Source organism: Entelurus aequoreus, linkage group LG12, assembly GCF_033978785.1.
Source record: "Entelurus aequoreus isolate RoL-2023_Sb linkage group LG12, RoL_Eaeq_v1.1, whole genome shotgun sequence".
Taxonomy (NCBI): Eukaryota; Metazoa; Chordata; class Actinopteri; order Syngnathiformes; family Syngnathidae; genus Entelurus; species Entelurus aequoreus.
The window spans coordinates 22,440,289-22,464,233 of record NC_084742.1 but is presented as its reverse complement, the minus strand read 5'-3'; the positions used below and the strand labels follow the sequence as shown (position 1 = coordinate 22,464,233).

Genomic DNA, 23,945 nt, shown 5'->3' with positions numbered 1-23,945 from the left:
AGTCATGGATGTGCATAAAATGTCAGGAAAATAGCTTTCAGATCACGGCACCCACATACCACCGTTCAGATGTGCGTTCTATTGCAGCGGCTGTGTGGAAACTATGTCCACATATTTAAAGTTCCTGGCACTCCATGTAGTATGGGTTTAATCTATTTTTAATCGTCACTCATTAAAATATTATTCAAAGCAAGAGAATATAAATATTTTTTTTTTCTAATCAAATAAATAGATTTAATCGATTGATCGTTGCAACCCTACACAAATACAAGCAATTTACTCAAATAAGTACTATTTTTTTACTTTTTCAAAGTTTAAAAATAAGTTGACTGTAAGACAACAAATCCATGCTGTTCAAGCCAAAATCTGACAGCTTTAATTTAATTTTGTAATTATTGAATCCATCCATTCATCTATTTTCTATACCACTTGCCCTCATTAGGGTCACGGTGAACTGGAGCCTCAGCTAGCTGACTTCAGGTGAGAGGCGGAGTACACTGTAGACTGGTTGCCAAACAATAACAGGACACATATAGACAAACAACAATTCAAACCACAATTTAGAGTCTTCAATTAACTTAACATACATGTTTTTGGAATGTGGCAACAAAACATAGTACCTAGAGAAAATTGTGTAAGTTTACAACATGATAAATAAAGATGCAAAATAGCACCTACGGAACAGCTTAAGCATTGATGAATCAGAACGCCCATGCTGAGTATTTATATTTGCATCTTCTCCTCCCAGTATTGTAGGTGGTCTGATAATCAGCTTCATGAAGACAGACACACTAAATTGATTGAGCCCTCTATTTTGCTAATTTAAGAGATGCAATGCTGTGCACAGGAACTTAATACATCAGATTTGCGCGTGCTATCAAGTTTACACGTGTTTTAGCACATGCAGACCTTGACATCAGGCCCTAGGGGTTGTAGTTATTACACACAAGCTGTTTGATTGTAATGTCTTACTTGCCGTTTTAATTATCAAATTTGAAGGTTAAATCGCTCATGCCAATCAGTAGCATTTCACAAAAGTGAAGCCTTACTGTCATGCATGTCTCATTACCTAGAGGCAGCCCCCTACGAATACGCCCGTTTGCCTCCCAAGTAGTTGAGCCGGTGCATGGTCTGCTACCAGATGTGCAACAAAGGTATCGAAGCATGGTATGGTCAGTACCTGCAAAAGTACCGAATTTGGTACTTAACCCTAATAATGCAAAAATTGCGATTTTTTTTCCCGTTTTGCCTTAATTGTATTTGACTTTATGAAATGGGTGTATTAATTGTTTGGCGCAGCCGAACCGGAGCAGGAGGTGATGGAAAGAATTAAAAAAAGAAAACAGAGGGGGAAATTGCGGGGACAAAAGGGGGCTAAGACAGAGAGACAGCAACAACAAAAAACAACAACAGAACAACATCAGCAAATATGATATGTACAAATATAATACGAAAAATTATAGCAAAGGACCAGTTACTGAAGTAGATAGTAATAGCACAAATGACAATGAACTTTATTGCACTACAAGATGGCGGCGCATGGGTATGCTGCAGCTATGCTAACGCTCTTGGGAGTGTAGAGCGATTTGGCAAAAAACACCCGTCATTTCTGTCAATTTCATGGCTAGCTCAAAGCGTGAACACTCTGTGATCACATACGACCGACAGACAATTCTGGATGTGGATGGATCGGGTCGTTATAGACTGAAAGATGCATGTACGGTGGACCTCCTCGCTAGCATGGGAATACTTCGTGGGCTACATCGAGCGGCCTTTGTAGCAGCGGAGTCAAGTGCTAGCGGTGACCGCCAATGGAGACGACATAAGCGGTGCGAGCGGAAGCAGAAGCGGGGATGCCGAGCGGGGCTAACAACAAAGAGAAAAGCTAACCAAAGAAGCGTGGAGTCTCCGGGTAAGAAGCCATTTAAACTAGAACTAGCCGGCATCAGGCTGGATAATCCCTGCACACATAGCAATTCTCTTAGAATAAAACACAACTCACATAATGTTTTTTCTTTTGTGACCGTGTCAGAGGCAGACATACATTGTACTGAGGTAGCTAACTATGATGCGTTCAGTTTATCGCAACATCAAGCAAACAATCTGAATATCCCCGTCGTATCAATTCCTAGATATGGTCGAAACTATTTAAAGTGCAATACGCATAATAAACGCAACATTATTAATATTGCTACTTCGGATAATTTCAACAAACAATCATCAAAACAGCCCACTACCTATAATATGGGCTTTTTAAAGATAAGATCATTATCTTCCAAAACGTTATTAGTTAATGAAGTCATTAGAGACAACAAACTTGATGTCGTTGGTCTCGCCGAGACCTGGCTCAAACCAGACGATTTTTTTGCGCTAAACGAGGCATCTCCTCCTAACTATACCAATACACATGTTGCCCGACCTCTTAAAAGGGGAGGAGGTGTCGCACTAATATACAATGAAAACTATAATCTTACACCTAGCCTAAATAATAAATATAACTCGTTTGAGGTGCTCACTTTGAGGTTTGTCACACCGCTGCCTCTCCACCTGGCTGTTATCTACCGCCCCCCTGGGCCCTATTCGGACTTCATTAGTGAATTCTCAGAGTTTGTTGCTGATCTAGTGACGCACGCCGACAATATAATCATAATGGGGGACTTTAATATCCATATGAATACCCCATCGGACCCTCCATGCGTGGCGCTCCAGACTATAATTGATAGCTGTGGTCTTACACAAATAATAAATGAACCCACGCATCGCAACGGTAATACGATAGATCTAGTGCTTGTCAGGGGTGTCACCACCTCTTAACGATACTCCCGTACACTAAAGTAATGTCCGATCATTACCTTATAAAATTCAAAGTTCTGACTCATTGTCAACAAACTAATAATAATAATAATAACTACTATAGCAGCCGCAACATTAATGCTGCCACAACGACGACTCTTACTGACCTACTGCCTTCGGTAATGGCACCATTCCCAAATTATGTGGGCTCTATTGATAACCTCACTAACAACTTTAATGATGCCCTGCGCGACACCATTGATATTGTAGCACCGCTAAAGCTAAAAAGGGCCCCTAAAAGGCGTACCCCATGGTTTACAGAAGAAACTAAAGCCCAGAAATTATCATGTAGAAAGCTGGAACGCAAATGGCATGCGACTAAACTTGAGGTTTTCCATCAAGCATGGTGTGATAGTTTAATAACTTATAAACGCATGCTTACCTCAGCTAAAGCTAAATATTACTCAAATCTCATCCACCTCAACAAAAATGATCCTAAATTTCTGTTTAGTACAGTAGCATCGCTAACCCAACAAGGGACTCCTCCCAGTAGCTCCACCCACTCAGCAGATGACTTTATGAATTTCTTTAATAAGAAAATTGAAGTCATTAGAAAAGAGATTAAAGACAATGCATCTCAGCTACAACTGGGTTCTATTAACAGAGATACGACTGTATATACGACGGATACCGCCCTCCAAAATAGTTTCTCTCTCTTTGATGAAATAACATTGGAGGAATTGTCAAAATGTGTAAATGGGACAAAACAAACAACAGGTTTACTTGACCCAATTCCTGGGAAACTTATCAAGGAGCTTTTTGTATTACTAGGTCCATCAGTGTTAAATATTATAAACGTATCACTTTCCTCTGGCACTGTTCCCCTAGCATTCAAAAAAGCGGTTATTCATCCTCTACTCAAAAGACCTAGCCTCGATCCTGATCTCCTGGTAAACTACCGGCCGGTGTCCCACCTTCCGTTTATCTCGAAAATCCTCGAAAAAATTGTAGCACAGCAGCTAAATGAACACTTAGCGTCTAACAATCTTTGTGAACCTTTTCAGTCCGGTTTCAGGGCAAATCACTCTACGGAGACAGCCCTCGCAAAAATGACTAATGATCTATTGCTAACGATGGATTCTGATGCTTCATCTATGTTGCTGCTTCTTGATCTTAGCGCCGCTTTCAATACTGTTGATCATAATATTTTATTAGAGCGTATCAAAACGCGTATTGGGATGACAGACTTAGCCTTGTCTTGGTTTAACTCTTATCTTACTGACAGGATGCAGTGTGTCTCCCATAACAATGTGACCTCGGACTATGTTAAGGTAACGTGCGGAGTTCCCCAGGGTTCGGTTCTTGGCCCTGCACTCTTTAGTATTTACATGCTGTCGCTAGGTGACATCATACGCAAATACGATGTTAGCTTTCACTGTTATGCTGATGACACCCAACTCTACATGCCCCTAAAGCTGACCAACACGCCGGGTTGTAGTCAGCTGGAGGCGTGTCTTAATAAAATTAAACAATGGATGTCCGCTAACTTTTTGCAACTCAACGCTAAGAAAACGGAAATGCTGATTATCGGTCCTGCTCAACACCGACATCTATTTAATAATACCACCTTAACATTTGACAACCAAACAATTAAACAAGGCGACTCGATAAAGAATCTGGGTATTATCTTCGACCCAACTCTCTCGTTTGAGTCGCACATTAAGAGTGTTACTAAATAGGCCTTCTTTCATCTCCGTAATATCGCTAAAATTCGTCCCATTTTGTCCACAAGCGATGCTGAGATCATTATCTATGCGTTCGTTACATCTCGTCTCGATTACTGTAACGTTTTATTTTCGGGCCTCCCTATGTCTAGCATTAAAAGATTACAGATGGTACAAAATGCGGCTGCTAGACTTTTGACAAAAACAAGAAAGTTAGATCATATTACGCCTATACTGGCTCACTTGCACTGGCTTCCTGTGCACCTAAGATGCGACTTTAAGGTTTTACTACTTACGTATAAAATACTACACGGTCAAGCTCCTGCCTATCTTGCCGATTGTATTGTACCATATGTCCCGGCAAGAAATCTGCGTTCAAAGAACTCCGGCTTATTAGTGATTCCCAGAGCCCAAAAAAAGTCTGCGGGCTATAGAGCGTTTTCTATTCGGGCTCCAATACTATGGAATGCCCTCCCGGTAAAAGTTAGAGATGCTACCTCAGTAGAAGCATTTAAGTCTCATCTTAAAACTCATTTGTATACTCTAGCCTTTAAATAGACTCCCTTTTTAGACCAGTTGATCTGCCGTTTCTTTTCTTTTCTTTTCTACTCTGCTCCCAACCCGGGGTGGACTGCTAGCCTGTCCATCAGATGGGGACATCTCTACGCTGCTGACCCGTCTCCACTCGGGATGGTTCCTGCTGGCCCCACTATGGACTGGACTTTCGCTGATGTGTTGGACTTTCACAATATTATGTCAGACCCACTTGACATCCATTGCTTTCGGTCTCCCCTAGAGGGGGGGGTTACCCACATATGCGGTCCTCTCCAAGGTTTCTCATAGTCATTCACATTGACGTCCCACTGGAGTGAGTTTTCCTTGCCCGTATGTGGGCTCTGTACCAAGGATGTCGTTGTGGCTTGTACAGCCCTTTGAGACACTTGTGATTTAGGGCTATATAAATAAACATTGATTGATTGATTGAAATGGAACAGGTAAAATACCAATAGAAATAACACTATTGATAATAAATAATAATAATAATTACTTCTGTTATCAATGATACAATTGCTTTAAATGCAATAATACATAAATGTAATGAATACTTGAATTACAAAAGAAAGCAGATAAATGGAGGAGAAGAAAGGGAAGCAAACTATGTTAACCTTATAGATTGTTATATTAAAAATTGGTTAAGCTTTATCAGTGTGCTGTGTTTTACCCAGTTTCTGTCCTGGGGCGGCAACATTAATATATGTTTGATGAAACGTGATTATATGCATGAGAGTAAAATAGAGATTCAAACCCGAGCTTTGTCACAAAACAAATAAAAGTCATAAACACAGGTACCACTGTCATTCCAAAATATATAGCACAATTCAATAACGTATTTATTTAAAACAAAAATGTTGTACTTATACAGGCCCCATTTTGGGTACCTGACCCTCACTTTGGGAATATATTATATGATATCACAACTCGAAAGTGAAGAACAGTTTGCCATCTTAAGGGACGGCGTGGCGTGGTTGGGAGAGTGGCCGTGCCGGCAACCTGAGGGTTCTCGGTTCGATCCCCAGCGTCTACCAACCTAGTCACGTCCGTTGTGTCCTTGAGCGAGACACTTCACCCTTGCTCCTGATGGGTCGTGGTTAGCGCTTTGCATGCAGCTCCCGCCATCAGAGTGTGAATGTGTGTGTGAATGGGTGAATGTGGAAATAGTGTCAAAGCGCTTTGAGTACCTTGAAGGTAGAAATGCGCTATACAAGTATAACCCATTTACCATTTATCTTTATCTTTCTCACTGTATTTGTCTTATCCAAAACAAGCTATTATTATCCCTTCTCCTTCCTCTCCACACTTTTATCTTTCCCTATGTTTGTTTCCTTTCCTCTGCCACACCCCTTTCCTCCCCAACTAACTTTATCTTGTTGTGCGAGCCGTTTCCTCCCTTCCGTGTATAAATTGCCACACATTTGCTAAACCATTTAATCCCACTCTGCTCAGTTTCTTGAAGGGAAGTGCTGTACCTTCAGTTCTTAAACAGAACAACCATATATGGTCACAGGGAAGTGAAACTTTGATGCTTGACTGCCATCTCCATCAATTGAGTGACTGATACAATCCTTGAAAATGGCAAAAATGTGGTTAATAGTTTCATTATAGCAAAAACAAAAAAACAGCCTAGCATCATAACATTGATTATTTCTTTGTATGTTTGTTTGGGGCTCAGCAAACAACTTTTGATTGCACAAAACACGTAAAGTTGTTAACATCATAAGTATGCTACTTTTATTTTGAAAAAGCATACTAATGAAAAATACTGTTTCGTTTCTACGCAATCAGTTCTGAAATGTTGGTCAACCTCCACTTTTTTGTTTGGTTTTTAAGCAATGACCCCTTTCACGCAAGCCTGTTAAGTTTGATTTGTTATTTTTATTTTTTCTCAGATTTTCTCTATAAACGTCACAGACACAGGACTGCAGAATATGAATTTTGCACTTCGATAAGTAGCAAAATACCTTGACATACGAGTTTAACTTATTCTGTGACAAGGCTTGTAACTTAAAATACTTACAGCTCAAATCCATATACGTGCCTCATTTAAATACCCAAACACACTACAATTTAACATGTAACATGCTGTTTAATAATAATGACTATTGTATTAAAAACAATACAATAGCATTTACTAAAGAAAATAGTAAACTACAGTAATTTGAAGTAATGTAAAACTAATGTACGTCATTTACCTTGAAGAGCGGACTCGTAAGGTATCCCCTGTGAGCTGCTTCTCCGTCAAACACATCATCAGCAGCCACCATCAACAGCTTGTCTATATTTTAATGTATACATTTCAGCCGTTATTATTATTATTAGGGGCACAACGAATAGTCGACTAATATCGACAATAGAATTTGTCAAATTAATATGTTGAAAATAGTTGTGATGTCATCACTTGTGTTTTTCAGGAGGAACGCGAGTCAGTGCGGCCACTCAAACAACATTGCGGGTGAAAATATGTAAAGTTTGGGAACATTTCATCTTATTCTTGTTAAAACATGAATACATTGCTCATTTTGCAAAGAAGATCCTGTGTTTATGACACTACATCTGTGATACGGGAATATCGGACATCTGGAGGATACTGTCTCACCTCGGTGGTAGTTATTTTGTTCCGTGCCAGCTAGCTAACGAAGTTGTGTGAAAATGGCTTTGACTTTCATTTTAGCCAGTGTTCGCCAGCTAAACTTTGTCTAAATCAATTCAAGTAATTTTCAAAGCAGCATCAATTTGCAGTGCGATGAAGAAAGGCATAATAACAAACATCAATCACACACACACACACACACACACACAAAAAACGTTAGGCACCGATGTGCCGGTATCATAAGATTAAACGTACAAACTATTAGCTAGCTGAAATATTAAGAATTAATCAACGATACAATTCTATACATCAAGCCTATTAGATTGCTAAAAATGCCAGGAGTTAATCAACAATCAAAAATATACCAGTGTGCCGCTTTTTAAACACATAATACAGTTAGATACTTTTGGTGTTTTAACAGATGTAGTTATTGCTGGTATTTTAACCGTCCTTTTTTTTTAACATGAAAAATACATTTGTTGTTTTTTTTAGCACTTTGCCTGTCTCCGCTTTCAAATGGACAAACGTTTAACAGTTTATTTTTATTTGTGTAACAGCTGAATGAGCAGCATAGTTACAATAAATATTTATGAATTAATTAGTCATCTTTGTTGTTAGTAAGTACATGCCTAAAACAATCTCAAGCTGAATTTATTTTGATGGCTACGTTAGAGCCAGTGAATGTGTATGCTTTATAATCTGGTTAGTCGACTAATCGTTAAGATAATCGATGACTAGTCGTCTATCAAAATAGTCGTTATTTGCAGCCCTTTTATTATTATAAACAATTTTGATACCATTAGCTGCTGTTTTGTAGCCTTTTTTGACTCCTTCTGCCTCAGTATGATGCAGAGGGTAAAGTGTTCTGCTTCACCACGTCTACTACAAATAGACCTCGGTGGTGTTTTTTGATGATTTCTTTCTTTAATCATCCGCTTCTTTGTATCAGCACAGTCCTTAACATTCACCTTATTTGGACCTATGGTTGGAAAAATAAAGTTTTTTCTGTCTAGCTTTTAGCTAATGCTAGCAAGTGAGACTACAGATGTTGGACAGATCTTACAGGATTCACTGCTGTGACAATCACAACACCAACTCAGGGTGGGGCGGTATTTGAAGCTTGCTTGTAACCCATATTTTTGTTCCTAACTTAGTAAAATTTAGCAGAGGGATTACTTTTATCTAAAAAAAAAATAAGCAGATACTACTGTACTTATAGGCCACCTTTGTTGGGTTCTTCATAAAATGCTAAGCCTAATTATCGGATCTTCGGTTAAGACACATATTTCTTAAGTGAGGTCTAATAAGTCATCATACATTACAGACGCTCTTGTGTAACAGTGCAAAGTTTTGTGCTGTGCTTTGTCAAACCTTCAGGGACAGCAGGGACAGCAGTCTGACTCACGGTGTCTTAAAAAAATGGCTATGCGCAAATGGTTAACTATGTTAACTCTAAACTAAGGATGTGCCAATCGGTCAACCACCGATCAATGTCGGGCGATTTTTGTGAAAAATGTTGTGATCGGTCATTGCTGATTAATGTCTTTTATTGGTGATTTGACAAACGACTAGCAATTATATAGCTCAATACCCACTGTGGAGAAGCTCCACTAAGATAATGATAATCACCTCCAAAAATAAACTCAATTTCTTAATATCTCAAGTATCATTATCAAGTATCATCCCTGGGGGATGAGTTTAAACATGTTAAACACCAAAAGCAAGCCAGGACCAGGCATGCTAATAGCTAAGCTAACCGCTAAGCTATCTTTAAACAACACTTAAGAAATGAGTGCTTAGTAAAGTTTGAGAAGTCTATATGGAAACGGTTATTAACAGGAAATTCACAATTAGGCTAATTAAAGTCTAGAGATAGAATAATATAACAACTGTTGGTGTGTCAGCCCTGTCACGGCTAGTACACCACACGTAAGAGGCGGATCAAATTATAAATGAGTGGTGTTGTTACAAAAGGTAGCATCAGTATACAGTATGATCGATACTAAAGTGGTTAGGTCGATATTTTTATTTTGTTTTTATTTTAGTTAATCTTCGATTTAAAGGATTTGTTTTGCTCAAACAATTGTATGTAATAAAAGAGAATACATATTCTGTTGATATTGCACTCATAAATAAATTTAAACATTTACAGTTAATACATTGGTATCAGTCCCTGTTTCGGCCAATCTCACTCATAAATGATAGGTATCAGAATCGGTAGCATGAAACCCAGAAATCAACATCATGTACTTGGAGCAATCCTTTACAAAAAGGTGCTGCAAAATATGCTGGGAGCTACCATAAATTCTGTCACTGGGAGTGCTTTAGGACACTTATTTTGTAAAAAGTTGTTGAAGTTATGTGTTTTGAGTTAGCTTAATTTTTAATCATTCTTAATAAGAGTAGTAATCATGCTTTTACATGTTGTGCTGTCATTTTTTTGTTCAAACCATGATTGTAGTTATTTTTCTGTGTGGCGGGAGGCAAGATCGCCATATACTATCTATGAATCAACCATCCAGGGTTTGTGGGCCACAGTTACACTAAACCAGTGGTTCTTAACCTTGTTGGAGGTACCGAACCCCACCAGTATCATATGCGCATTCACCGAACCCTTCTTTAGTGAAAAATAAAATGTTGGGTTTTTTTCAAATTCAAGACAAAGTTATATGTTTTTGGTAACACTTTAGTATGGGGAACATATTCTAAGTAACAAAGACTTAATTTAGAGTTTTTTGGACACTAGGGGAACATATTCTAAGTAACAAAGACTTAATTTAGAGTTATTTGGTTAGGGTTAGGGTTAGAGGGTTAGGGCCAGGGTTAGAGGGTTAGGGTTATAATAAGGCCATGCCGAATAAGGCATTAATAAGTACTTAATAATGACTAGTTAAGAGCCAATATGTTACTAATTTGCATGTTAATAAGCAACTAATTAATGGTGAATATGTTCCCCATGCTAAAGTGTTACCATGTTTTATTACTGGTGCACAAAATGAACCGTGCATGAACATCACCTTGTTCAAAGAACAAAACCAACACAGTGCATAAACTCACAACAAATTACACACCTGCAAATCAGTGAGACTTCTGCTGTTGCCGTATCCGTAATAGGGAGAAGTTTTTATTTACATGATGAGTCGGGTGTATCTTGACCTCCGCCGAACCCCTGAGCCCGACTCACCGAACCCCTAGGGTTCAATCGAACCCAGGTTAAGAATCACTGCACTAAACACTAGTGTTAGGTAGGAGGCCACAAAATATGGTCACAAATAGTGGTCTGTGTGATTTATTATTGTAGCTTCTAAATCATTTTAAGGGTATCTACCTGGGGAGGCGAAAACAAAGGGAAGTTTGGGCTGTTTCCGTCGTTGCTTTGGCTGATTAGCTCACGTAACCGGCTGCTTTGCAAGAAGAATGGAAGATGTGAGTAAACACAGTCTTCTTGCAAAGAGACATACAAACCTTTAAAGCCTAACCTGTTGGATCATTGACAGGTCTACTGAGCTTTAATAGCTGCTTGAAAGAACAGCTTAGCTCAAGAGTGGAGGAGTGCTCTCGACCTAACAATAAACCACACCCGACCTCTGACCTTGAGGTTAGGGCAACTCTTGGCCTCTTAAACTGAACTTAAACGCCTGAGGTCTCTTGATGCTAAAGGAAAGCAACTACCTAAAACAAACCTCAAAATGTTCTCCATTTATTTATGCAATTGTAAGACGATCGGATGCAATTTACAGTAAAATTACGTTTGGCTAGTAAAATTTGTTCGGTATTGGGTGTTTGTAATTTTTCTGAGAGAAAAAAAATACAACAATGTACAGCCATTATCAAGTAACAAATAAATCATTTTGACAATATGTTAAAAATAGCCATAAATCACCAAAAATGATTCCCGGGCGCGGCACCGCTGCTGCCCACTGCTCCCCTCACCTCCCAGAGGGTGAACAAGGGGATGGGTCAAATGCAGAGGACAAATTTCACCACACCTAGTGTGTGTGTGACAATCATTGGTACTTTAACTTAACTTAACTTAACTTTATATATATACCTGGAAAACAACAATAGACGCCGTGGTGGCATGCCACGTAGTGGGTCGTGTACATTTGTCAGTTCGAAAAGTTTTGCGAGGAGAAACCATTTCCGTGTTTTTCTGTTATGAATAAAAAGACAATGTGCGACTAAAGTTCAATTTTAATATTACTTAACATCATCCATAAGAAAGTTTGACAATGGTGAAAATAAGTGTTTTACATTATTAGACGATCAGCTCTGAATATGTTTTTGCCTGCAAACAGTAGTTACTAGGAAGACAAACACAATAGACTACTGTGTTTCAAGGTTATTGCCATGTCCGTCCACATTTTGGCTAGAATGTCCTTTTACCTATTAACTTGGCTGCAGAACACACACACGCACCAAGGTCATGTCCCTCATTTGAGACAACTCTGTCAAATTAAAAACATTCAGTTAAAGTCAGCAAATGTGTCAAATAATCAGTTGGCACATACAAAACACATACAAATTAAAACAGAGAGAATAAGAGTAAAAGGAGAACTGCACTTTTTTGAGTGAAACACTAAGCCACGGTGTCATCACATCAAAATTATGGATGCCCTCAGAGGGCTGCTTCTAATTGTAAGTATATATGAATATCAAGTATAATTTCCTCATGATATTATTACACAGTTGCCTATGCATTTTTTGTAATTTTTTTTTTAAACGTAATTTTTAATGGATTTCTTCCTTTTTAATCATAAGTCAGGGTGACAAGCAGTTATTTAAATATTTATTTTAACTTTAACAATAGAATATCTGGAATATATGTTAATATATGTTTATTGCATGATCAGATTATATTAAAGTTTAAACAACATGCAATTTCTTTCAGTACATGCATTTTTTCTGTCAGAATCAAAAGAAGGAATACCTTAAGCAAGAAGTGACGCACATTATTTCCAAGCTTTCGCGGGCGACATGAAGCATTTTGGCAGTGCAGATCTAACCCCTGGGCCTTAAGTTTGACACCAGCACTAGCGCTAAGTGCTACATTTTTCACCGACTAAATAAGAACATAACAAAACAGACACTTATAATGTCCACTCTGACTGGGATGCTGACTGATGTGATGGCTGTATATTTCAGCATTCGACTTTGCTCCCCCCGTTTAGCTGTTAAATTTAGCATAATTCTCACTCTACCAGATAAAAAATTCAGGGAGGAAACAAGCATCTTGTCGCTTCTTCCAAGCGATGTCGTCGAGTTGAGAGCCAGTATGTGCACTGATTGTCGGTCCAGATTTGTTAGTTTCAAACTTTTTTAGTAGCAACTCCAGTAGCTGGCATATCTCTCAGCTCTCGATAGTAGCCTGAGCCTGTGAGCAAGGTGTTGTAGCTTCTCCAGAAAAAAAAGTTCCTCAGTGTTAGTTAGGTCTTACAATAACAACAGCTATACCGTGGTTCATATGTAGGTCACAGGGTTGTTGGCATTTAAAAATTTTTTTTTAGAGTGCCTTGTAAGAGATTTAGAAGAATCCCTAGTACCTGCATTGTTAGCCGCTCTGTGCTAGCTTTTTTTAATCATCCAGAACACACAGAAAAGGGAAAGACGCGTTCTTGTCTCACATAAGGATTTTGGATATGATAGGATAGACTTTATTTGTCCCACAATGGGGAAATTATGTGGTTGTAGTGCAGATACAAAAGGTCCACAATGAATAAGGTAAAAACAATTAAAACAATAGAGAAACATTACAGAACAAAAAGGACATTAAAAGAGCACAGGGATGATGCAATCAGCTGCCACTTCAGCTGCACCATTTCTACATACAGCTCAAAAACACAACCAAAAACCAAAATATGAGCAGTAAATGAGTAATAAATAATACATATGATTGCACCATGCGTAGACAATCAACTAAACAAAACAGCAGCACCATTTCAACACGCACAAACACTGCGGTTGTCTCTGCAATGCTCCACATAATCGTCTGCTGGGGTGAGAGGCCGCACGGCCAAAGACAGGAGCAGACTCTACAAAGCAACAAAGAGAGCCTACTCCATCCGAGGCTGCCCACTACTCCCCGGCCAATGTCCGGTCCACGCGGATGAGCGAGAATCCGTCCAGGGAGACTGAAATGTCCGAAACATGCTCATTGAAGCTCATCGATCCAGACACTCAAAATTAGCTGCGAAAAACTAGCTGTTCATCCTTCTTCTTGTTTTACTATAAACACCTCCTTTACCAAATAATGCAATATATCAGCTGTATTCCATCTTGAACATGCAAAACTTCAATATAGTAACATGCTATAGGTCAGACCTGGGCATTCTGCGGCCCGCGGGCCACATCCGGCCCTTTGTGCGTCCCTGTCCGGCCCGCGTGAGGCCAATCATAAATTACAAAATAAATTTAAAAAAGTATCTATGTCGAGTGTGCAATACAACGGTGCTGCTTTTGTTTTGAAAAGCAATATTTGTATTACTTCCGTGTAGACGTATGCGCGTGAGTGAATGTGAACAGCGGCAATCACAAATTACAAAATAAAGTTGAAAAAACATCTATGTCGTGCGCGCAATACAACTGGGCTGCTTTTATTTTGAAAAGTGTTATTTATGGGCGTATGTCCGTTTGTAACCTTTGAGTGAAGGTGCACAGCAACAAGTGATGCACGGTGTGACAGTCCTAACTGCCGTGCGGGTTCTCAGGATCATCCAGGGAAGACATTGTCGTGCGACGGTTTAGACTTCTTTATTATTTCAATAACAGAGTCTTTTGCGTGCTTTTCAGCAGCTGCCTTTTCTTACGTGAGCACACGAATGGTTTCCTTCCGTCCGCCGTCTGCTTTTCAGCAGCACGTCGCCGTCGTTCGCGTGGTAGCAGAGGATGGTTTCCTCCCGTCCGCCGTCTTTCTCCGTGTCTCTCTCTTGATGTTCACATCTCTCGCCCTCTTATACGGTCCGAGAGGGTGATTGCACTGTCCACAGCTGCGCGCTCCACGCACCTTATGCTGATTGCGGCGTCGCTCCCAGCGCGCCACCCCTTGCCGTTCCCTCGTCCACGCCTCCTCGCCGCCATTTTGGAGCGGGCGCCGTCGGTCCGCCGGCCCCGCCTCCCCACACACGGTTACCCCCGAGACGCTAAAAAGAGAAAAGTTGATGACGAATGCCGTGTTTTCAACAAGACATGGACTGCCAAGTATTTCTTTACAGAAATTAAAGGTAAAGCCGTGTGCTTAATTTGTGGTACACAGCTTGCTGTGTTTAAAGAATATAATTTGAATCGCCACTACATGACAAAGCACGCGGAAAAATACCGGAATCTGTCTGATGAAGAGCACGCAGGGGAGGCTGATGCGTTGATGGTAAAACTGCAAACCCAACAAGGACTTTTTGCCATATTTCACACCCCCAGAATGCAGCCGTCAGGACAAGTTTCGTCATTTCTCACAAAATCGCCAGAAAAAGTAAGGCGTTTTCTGACGGAGAGTTTATTAAGGAGTGCTTATTGGACTCTGTTGCGCTGATATGCCCGGAAACTTGGAGCTTCAGCTGAAGAACAGAACGGCCGACTTTGACTGTTTTTCGCTGGCTTTGGATGAGAGCTGCAATGTACGTGACACCGCCCAGCTGCTCATCTTCTTACGTGGGATAACTGCAGACTTTCAAATCACGGAGGAGCTGGCAGCCATGCAGTCAATTAAAAGAGACAACCACAGGTAATGACTTGTTCACATAGGTAAATGCGTGTTTGGACATGTTAGGACTGAAATGGGACAAGCTGGCAGGTGTGACAACAGATGGTTGTCCAAATCTGACGGGGAAAAATGTTGGACTTTTAAAGAGGATGCAAGATAAACTTTAAATTAACCCTGTGCAGAAGTAGACATTTTTGCATTGTATTACACATCAGGAAGTGTAGTGTAAGACAGTGTTAAAAATAAAACCATCAAAAGCAATCTGCTTTTGTATAAAGTTAAGTTAGGTTAAATGAAAGTATTATTATTATTATTATTATTATTATATATCTTACGGTATATCAAAAATAATATTGAGCAAAATTGAATTGAAACATTGTCGATGTGGCCCTCCAGCAGTGCTCGGGTTGCTCATGCTGCCCCCGGTAAAAATTAATTGCCCACCCCTGCTATAGGTGTAGAACTATGTTTACAGCCAAAGTATTTTTTTTAAGGGGATTTAGATTGTTTTTGGTGTTTGATCGTAATTTACATGCCCAATACTTCAATAGCCATTCAGCACTACTATTAACTAATACAAGCCATAAAAACATACTTTATCTCCACTTTTATCACCATAAAATGCACCTTGACCGTCTTAAAGCACTATCAATATAAATAACCATGCGATGCTGCAATCTGAAGCAGATGTTCTTGGGAATCAGTGCGGAAATGATGGCGTATCACAACAGCTGACATCAGGATGTGTGTCGTTAAGGGTCTCTTAAGGTGGACTCTTTAAATAGCTTAACAATGAGTTTTCCCATTTAAGGAAGTCTTACTTACTCATCGATAACCAGAGAGACGGACCCCTCTACGTGATAAGATAAAGTGATAAGGTTTGTTAGGGTGGCTCAGTAAACCTCCCCCCATCTTCCAGTTGCTAAGCTTCTTTGTTTGTGTATAGCCATTGGCATCAGTGCTGCGTATCAAGTTACATGTGAAAATGAGGTGGAGTGCTCAGCCTTTGTCTCCCCCCCCCCCACACTGATTATTGAATACTTGTAGTACTATAAGACTGAAAGGACCAGCCCCCCTCCTTTTGCTGTAGTGAATTTACAAGTTTACAGGTCATAGATCCGCTTTAAAATCATGCAGGATACACTTGGCCTTGACACATCACAAGATGTTTACCAAACGGCTACATGGCTGCTAATGCGTTTATATTTAGCAACTAGCATTTCTCTTATACAGTAAAAGAAAACAAACACAACTACGATGTGTTAGGGGCGTAGCCAGCTTGTGCAAAATTGAGATTGCAAACAAGAAATACAACCATAAAGTATAATTGGAATTCCATTAAATTCCAAATAATAATTTTGGTGTGTTTTGGAGCAATGCTTTACAGTACAGTATATTCCATCCATTACATATTTCATAGGAATATTATTGTTATGAACCTCATGTAGACATATTTTAAACACAGCCAATGTTTTTTTTATCATAGACAATTTAGAATAAAAGTATCTGCTATAAAAAAGATTATTTAATTTGATGTATTCCATCCATCCATCTATCTTATCCCGCTTATCCGAGGTCGGGTCGCGGGGGCAGCAGCCTAAGCTGAGAAGCCCAGACTTACCCCTTGCTAGCCACTTCATCCAGCTCCTCCCGGGGGATCCCGAGGCGTTCCCAGGCCAGCCGGGAAACATAGTCTTCCCAGTGTGTTCTGGGTCGTCTCCGTGGCCTCCTACCTGTCGAATGTGGCCTAAACAACTCCCCAGAGAGGCGTTCGGGTGGCATCCTGAACAGTTGCCCGAACCACCTCATATGGCTCCTCTTGATGTGGAGTAGCAGCGGCTTTACTTTGAGCTCCTCCTGAATGACAGAGCTTCTCACCCTAGCTGTAAGAGAAAGCCCTGCCACCCGACGGAGTAAACTCATTTTGGCCGCTTGTACCTGTGATCTTGTCCTTTCGGTCATAACTCAAAGCTCATGACCATAGGTGAGGATAGGAACGTAGATCGACCGGTAAATTATAATTATTATTTTTTTATGTTGATGTGTTATAAATGTCAAATTATGAAAAAGGAGGAAAATACTTCTCAGAATGCTTTTTTGTTTTTAACTCTAGTGCCTGTAAAGTACTTTTTAGGGGCCCGATAATTATTGGGCTGATATTAAGAATTATGACGTCGTTGAAGTCACGTTACCTGAGCTACCTGGGCATAATACAACGAAACAAACATTTAATGAGGCCTGCTGGATGTTTCCAAACTATAGAAATACTTTCCAATGGTTAGAATATTTACTTTTGAGTGACATACGGGTTACTATGGTAACCATAGAAGCTATGTCACATCAGCTCCATGCAGACCAGGCATAAAAACAGAGTGGGTGAGGCTTGTTTACACAGCAACAAGCCTGAGTGTCAGATGTCGACAGATTTCTACAACAAAGTTCTACAAAAAAGTGATGTATCAAATATGTGAATGTTTTTTTTACCTGTTGCGTTTATATTTCACTGTGTTTGTTGCATGTTGGTTGTTCTTGCTTGATTATAAAAGATGTCGATCACATAGGTGGTCTAGGAAGTAAAGGAGCAACGTTCATATATTCTCAATGATACATTTAGTCTATTAGATTGATAAAAATGCCAGGAGCTTATCAATAATCAATAATCTACAAGTGTGCAGCTTTTTAAACACATCATCACAAAATTAGTGTTTCTTTTTGAGGAATGTTGTTTTGTCTTTTTTTATTTTTTTTACATAAAAAAAATATACTTTGCTTTTTAGCACTTTGCATGTCCTTGCTTGGACAAAAGTTTAATAGTTATTTTTATTTTTGTAACAGCCAAATGAGCAGCATTGTTACATTATAAATAAATATTTATAAATTAATTAGTCATCTTTTACTCCTCCTGCAAACACAAAAAGGGACAAGCGGTATAAAATAGATGGATGGATGTTGTTAGTAAGCACATGCCTAAAAATAACTCAAGCTGAATTTACAGGATGGAGAGAGTGAGGAAGAAGTGTTGACTGTCATACGAATGAGAGTACCAAATCAGTCCTTGTGTAAAATAGCAGCGTTTGTGATGCAGCTTGTTAATAAGTATGTTAGTGTGAACCGAGATTGCAATTAAAAAAACAATTTTTTTTTTATACATTCCAATTGTTTTAAACCTTTATTTGACCACATAAGCAAGCACCCATTAGATCAATATCTCTTTAACAAAGATGACCTGGCCAAGATGTCAACAGCAGATGTCATAGAAGCAGTTACAGGAAGGTAATAAGTTAAGACATACATTTTAAAGATGCAATACAAACGGAGCTGTAAGAAAATAACTGTTCAAGATTTACACCTTTTTAAAAAAAACAGGTACTGTGCAGTCGTCTCACGTTTTCTATCCCTCAGGATAGAATGAAAGACTCAGAGTGGAAGAAGTTCAGAGAGATTCAGTTTGGTTATGCAGTTATATATATATAGTTTAGTGTTTTCCATGCGAGAGTGGCAGCAAAGCTGAAAGCTCTTTTCCCAAATTCAGTCTGTACATGAGGAACAGTTAATTTTCAAATACAGTTGATGTCTACATTCAGTAACAAATCCCAGTGCTGAGTGAAAAACAGTGTCCAAAGACTGGGTAGATTTGGCTAAGAAAGCATGTCTTCCTAATCACTTATGAGCAAGAAAGTCTCTGTCACCAATTACTCTCTGACCTTGAGAGAGAAACAGTTTTTATTCAAAAAGTAACCCAAGTTTCACCTGAAGTTTAGAGACTAAAGGCCTGATTACTTAAGGATTGTGTGTACTAAAGCAGTTGCAAACCTGACAGCACACGCAAACCTAATCTACTGAACATGTGCAAAGTGAATTGTGTCTGTTAATTGAACAGAATAAGGAGCACAATTAATTTTGCGTTGCTGTCTTCATTAATATGCAGACTATATGTTGATCATCGAAAAGGCCACAATACTTGGAGAAGAAGATGCAAATATAATATTCAGCACACGCAATGTGATTTATCAACACTCATCGCCATTTTGCGAGCACTGTTTTGTGTTTTATTTACCACATCTGAAAAGTATGTGCAAACTGACAGTTACGCACTGTGAGAAATCAATTGCCTTTATTTAACCAGGTAAAGACTCATTGAGATTAAAATCTCATTTTCAAGAGCGACCTGACAAAGAGGGCGGCACAAACAAAGTTACAATAATAATTTCAACAAGACAATAAAACGATTAAGTAATAATTCAATTTAAAAGCAAGTACATTTCCCAAGAGAACTGGTTTCTCTATCTTTTATAATGGACTTAAACTCCCCCAAAGTGATCAATTCTGGTAGCCTCAGATCTTTCTCGATGTCATTCCATGACCAGTGAGCAGCATAACTGAATGCTGTTTTAACAAGTTTTGTGTTGGCTCTAGGAACCAACATGTAGAGGATATCCTGTGAGCGTAGGCTGTAATGACTGGAGTCTCTACACACAAAGGACAAGTCCAAGAAGACATTTATACATTAAAAACTATCCATCGAGAAAGTCTTCGGGCAGTTAAAGATGGACAGTTTGCCTTTGCATACAAAGTGCAGCGGTGGACAAGATTTCCACAACCAGTAATAAAACGTAAAGAAAAGTTTTTTCAAGTAAGTGCCAGGTGTATTCATAAAAAGCAAGTCTCCATAATCAAGTAAAGGAATAAAGGTGGATGAGATCAGATGTTTCCTAACTTTTAGGGAAAAACAAGACTTATTTCTAAAAAAGAAACCCAATTAATTTTAAGCTTAGACACAACCTTTTCTATGTGTGCTTTAAAAGACAATCTCTCATCTATAATAATTCTTAAGTACTTATATGTTGTGACCAACTCAAGCTCGTCCCCATGAGTACCGGTAGTCAATATTTTAGGGATGTTCAATGGCAGCCGTTTGCCATTTGAGAATAACATCACCTTAGGTTTGTCTGCATTTAGCACTTGCCTATGTTGGGTCAGCTGGGACTGAACAACATCAAAAGCAGAAAGGGCCGGTGCTTGCGCTGCAAAGACAGACGATGGACAGAGAATCCTCAGTCATAAGAGTGTGTGTCGACATATTTGCATGGTCCGCAAATGTGTGTCCTGTGTGGAAAAAAAATATTGCAATATGTATTTTCTTGCATTATTGGCTTCACTTTCGCAGTCAGTGCCACAGCAAGCTCCCAGGAGCACACTGAGAAAAGGTGTATTCCATTGTAGATGCACGGCAGCAGTCTGGACTGCGGGTTTATGAAATGCCCATAAAAAGTGGTACATGTCTGTTGCTTGTTTGAAACACAGCAAAAGATGACAGGTAGGAACATGATAAAATTAATGTGCAGTAAATGATCACGTGTCTTTGTGGTGAAAATCCATTAATACATGCAAAATCCTTCTTTAATTAAGGCGGTTTACACCAGGTATGAATAGCACATGCAATGTTAGTAGATCACACGCAACAAGCCCACTAATAGTACACAGAATTTTATTGTCTGCACACGCTGTTTAGCACCTGCTATTTGGATTTTAGTAAATCAGGTACCATTTTGTTAATATGGGCTTTAAATTGAAATGGTCAAGCATAAAACCAAAGTACTTATAATTTAAAACCCTGCTCTATAAGTTCTTCTTTTGATGTTACAATATTTGTAATGTTCAATGGTAGCACCTTTGAATGAGAGAAAACCATGAGTTTATTTTAATCTGTTTTTAAAACCAATGTAAGAATAAGTGACTCAGCAACACTGGATTACATAAAAAGCAGCTTTTAAAAATGTAAATGCTTATTTGAGCGTGGTAGAACAAAATGAAAATGAACAAAACGATGCATTGCATTTGACAAATTGTCACAAAGATTATTTATGTTGTTTGAAAATAAAAGGGGACCCAGCACTGAACCTTTCGAAACACCTTTGGTAATGTCCAGAAATAAAGAGGTACTGTACTTGAAAGCACACGCAATGCTGATCTATAAAATGGATTGCGTCTCTTTAGTGAGCAGAATAAGGAGCACAATCTATTTAGCGTGTTTATCTTTGTGAATAAGCAGAATATATTCTGATAATCAGAATTTCCAAAATACTGGAAGGAGAAGATGCAAATACAAATATTTAGCACACGCAGTCTGATCTATAAAGATTGAAAATGTTTTTGCGCTGTTTTGCGTCTTTATCTAGTACGACTGTTAGCTGTATGCAGATTAATATGTTTTAGTGCAAGGTAACAACTGCTTTCGCACCCTTCTTTTGCATTCTACCTTTTCCTCTTTTCTATTTTCTTGTCATATATATACATTGAAATTCCCTGCTGGGGTGAAAAGTTCAAATGTAAAAGGGAGGCCAGGAGAGCTGTTTTGCTCCGCTGCCTGGTACTGTTGAAAAAAAGCCCTCCTGTGTTATACTGCCTATTTATATAAGAAATTAATGAAAAGTACATTTCTTCTTCTAAGGTCCGAACACTCTTTGTGAGTGGACTACCACTTGATATTAAGCCACGAGAGCTCTACCTCCTCTTCAGACCATTTAAGGTATGTTTATATGTTTTAAATGGAAGAGCAGCAGCTATTCTTAGCAGCTGTTCTTTCCAGCAGCACTCCACCATTAATAGTGATGAAATTAGCTGCAATGGAAACTCTTTCCAAGTGTGCCACTGTAGTGCCAAAGAATGAACAAATAACATAAATATGAAGTGTATTCATGCTCTATTTTGTTCTTTCATTTTATTAGGTTTTGCATTTGTAATTGTTCCTTTCTTTGTTTCAGGGCTATGAAGGTTCTTTGATAAAGTTTACTTCAAAACAGGTAAGCAGTCTCTCACACACTAGTTTGTTGTTTAAGAAGAACAATATGGTGTCAGCTTCATGAAGTTGCAATACCTCTGCAATGGTGAAACTGTTATTACAGCCGCTATTCCCAGGGTTTGTTTATTTGTCACGTAATTCTTCTAAAAGTATTTAAATTTTCAACATATTATACTTTTTATAATATGTTTTAAAAATATAACAATAATAATAATAACTAGAAAAGCACTCGGAGAGTGCAGAACTTAGCCACGACCTACTGAAAAGCCCAATAATTAAGAATAAAATTTATTAGCTTGTGCCTTATTCCATTTCTGAATTTCCTGAAAGTTAAATCAAAATCTGCCTTTTAATTTTTGAGCTTGGTTTCTAACTAACTACAAACCCCGTTTCCATATTAGTTGGGAAATTGTGTTAGATGTAAATATAAACGGAATACAATGATTTGCAAATCATTTTCAACCCATATTCAGTTGAATATGCTACAAAGACAACATATTTGATGTTCAAACTGATAAACATTTTTTTTTTCAAATAATCATTAGCTTTAGAATTTGATGCCAGCAACATGTGACAAAGAAGTTGGGAAAGGTGGCAATAAATACTGATAAAGTTGAGGAATGCTCATCAAACACTTATTTGGAACATCCCATAGGTGAACAGGCAAATTGGGAACAGGTGGGTGCCATGATTGGGTATACAAGTAGATTCCATGAAATGCTCAGTCATTCACAAACAAGGATGGGGCGAGGGTCACCACTTTGTCAGCAAATGCGTGAGCAAATTGTTGAACAGTTTAAGAAAAACCTTTCTCAACCAGCTATTGCAAGGAATTTAGGGATTTCACCATCTACGGTCCGTAATATCATCAAAGGCTTCAGAGAATCTGGAGAAATCACTGCACGTAAGCAGCTAAGCCCGTGACCTTCGATCCCTCAGGCTGTACTGCATCAACAAGCGACATCAGTGTGTAAAGGATATCACCACATGGGCTCAGGAACACTTCAGAAACCCACTGTCAGTAACTACAGTTGGTCGCTACATCTGTAAGTGCAAGTTAAAACTCTCCTATGCAAGGCGAAAACCGTTTATCAACAACACCCAGAAACGCCGTTGGCTTCGCTGGGCCTGAGCTCATCTAAGATGGACTGATACAAAGTAGAAAAGTGTTCTGTGGTCTGACGAGTCCACATTTCAAATTGTTTTTGGAAACTGTGGACGTCGTGTCCTCCGGACCAAAGAGGAAAAGAACCATCCGGATTGTTATAGGCGCAAAGTTAAAAAGCCAGCATCTGTGATGGTATGGGGTAGGGCTGCAACTAACGATTAATTTGATAATCGATTAATCTGTCGATTATTACTTCGATTAATCGATTAATAATCAGATAAAAGAGACAAACTACATTTCTATACTTTCCAGTATTTTATTGAAAAAAAAACAGCATACTGGCGCCATTTTCTTTCAACTTGCCAAATAAAACAAGGAAAATGTTACAAAAATGCACACTTTTGACACCCCTGCTATAGATAATAAAAAATTAAATCTGATAAATGTATCGATAAAAAGCAGCTCTCTCTCTCTCTCTCTCTCTCTCTCTCTCTCTCTCTCTCTCTCTCTCTCTCTCTCTCTCTCTCTCTCTCTCTCTCTCTCTCTCTCTCTCTGTCTCTCCCCCTCCCTCACCAATGCTGCTGCACGCACAATTTGTTGTGTTTTTAACCTTCTTAACCCTGAACGTACATTGAAAATACACGCAGCCCTCACTCAAAATGCCGGACATTTGA

General features: G+C 39.0%; 1 protein-coding gene across 4 annotated transcripts in view; it reads left to right on the top strand.

The window, feature by feature from the left end:
- The window catches only part of LOC133661760 (RNA-binding protein with multiple splicing-like), a 93,499-nt gene that overhangs the window by 10,505 nt on the left and 59,049 nt on the right, over positions 1-23,945 (top strand). For all 4 annotated transcript variants that reach the window (XM_062065224.1, XM_062065223.1, XM_062065221.1 and 1 more), the window contains 2 exons: positions 21,813-21,890; positions 22,126-22,164. In XM_062065224.1, coding sequence (XP_061921208.1) covers positions 21,813-21,890; positions 22,126-22,164 — 117 coding nt within the window. The remainder of the gene's footprint in view (positions 1-21,812; positions 21,891-22,125; positions 22,165-23,945) is intronic.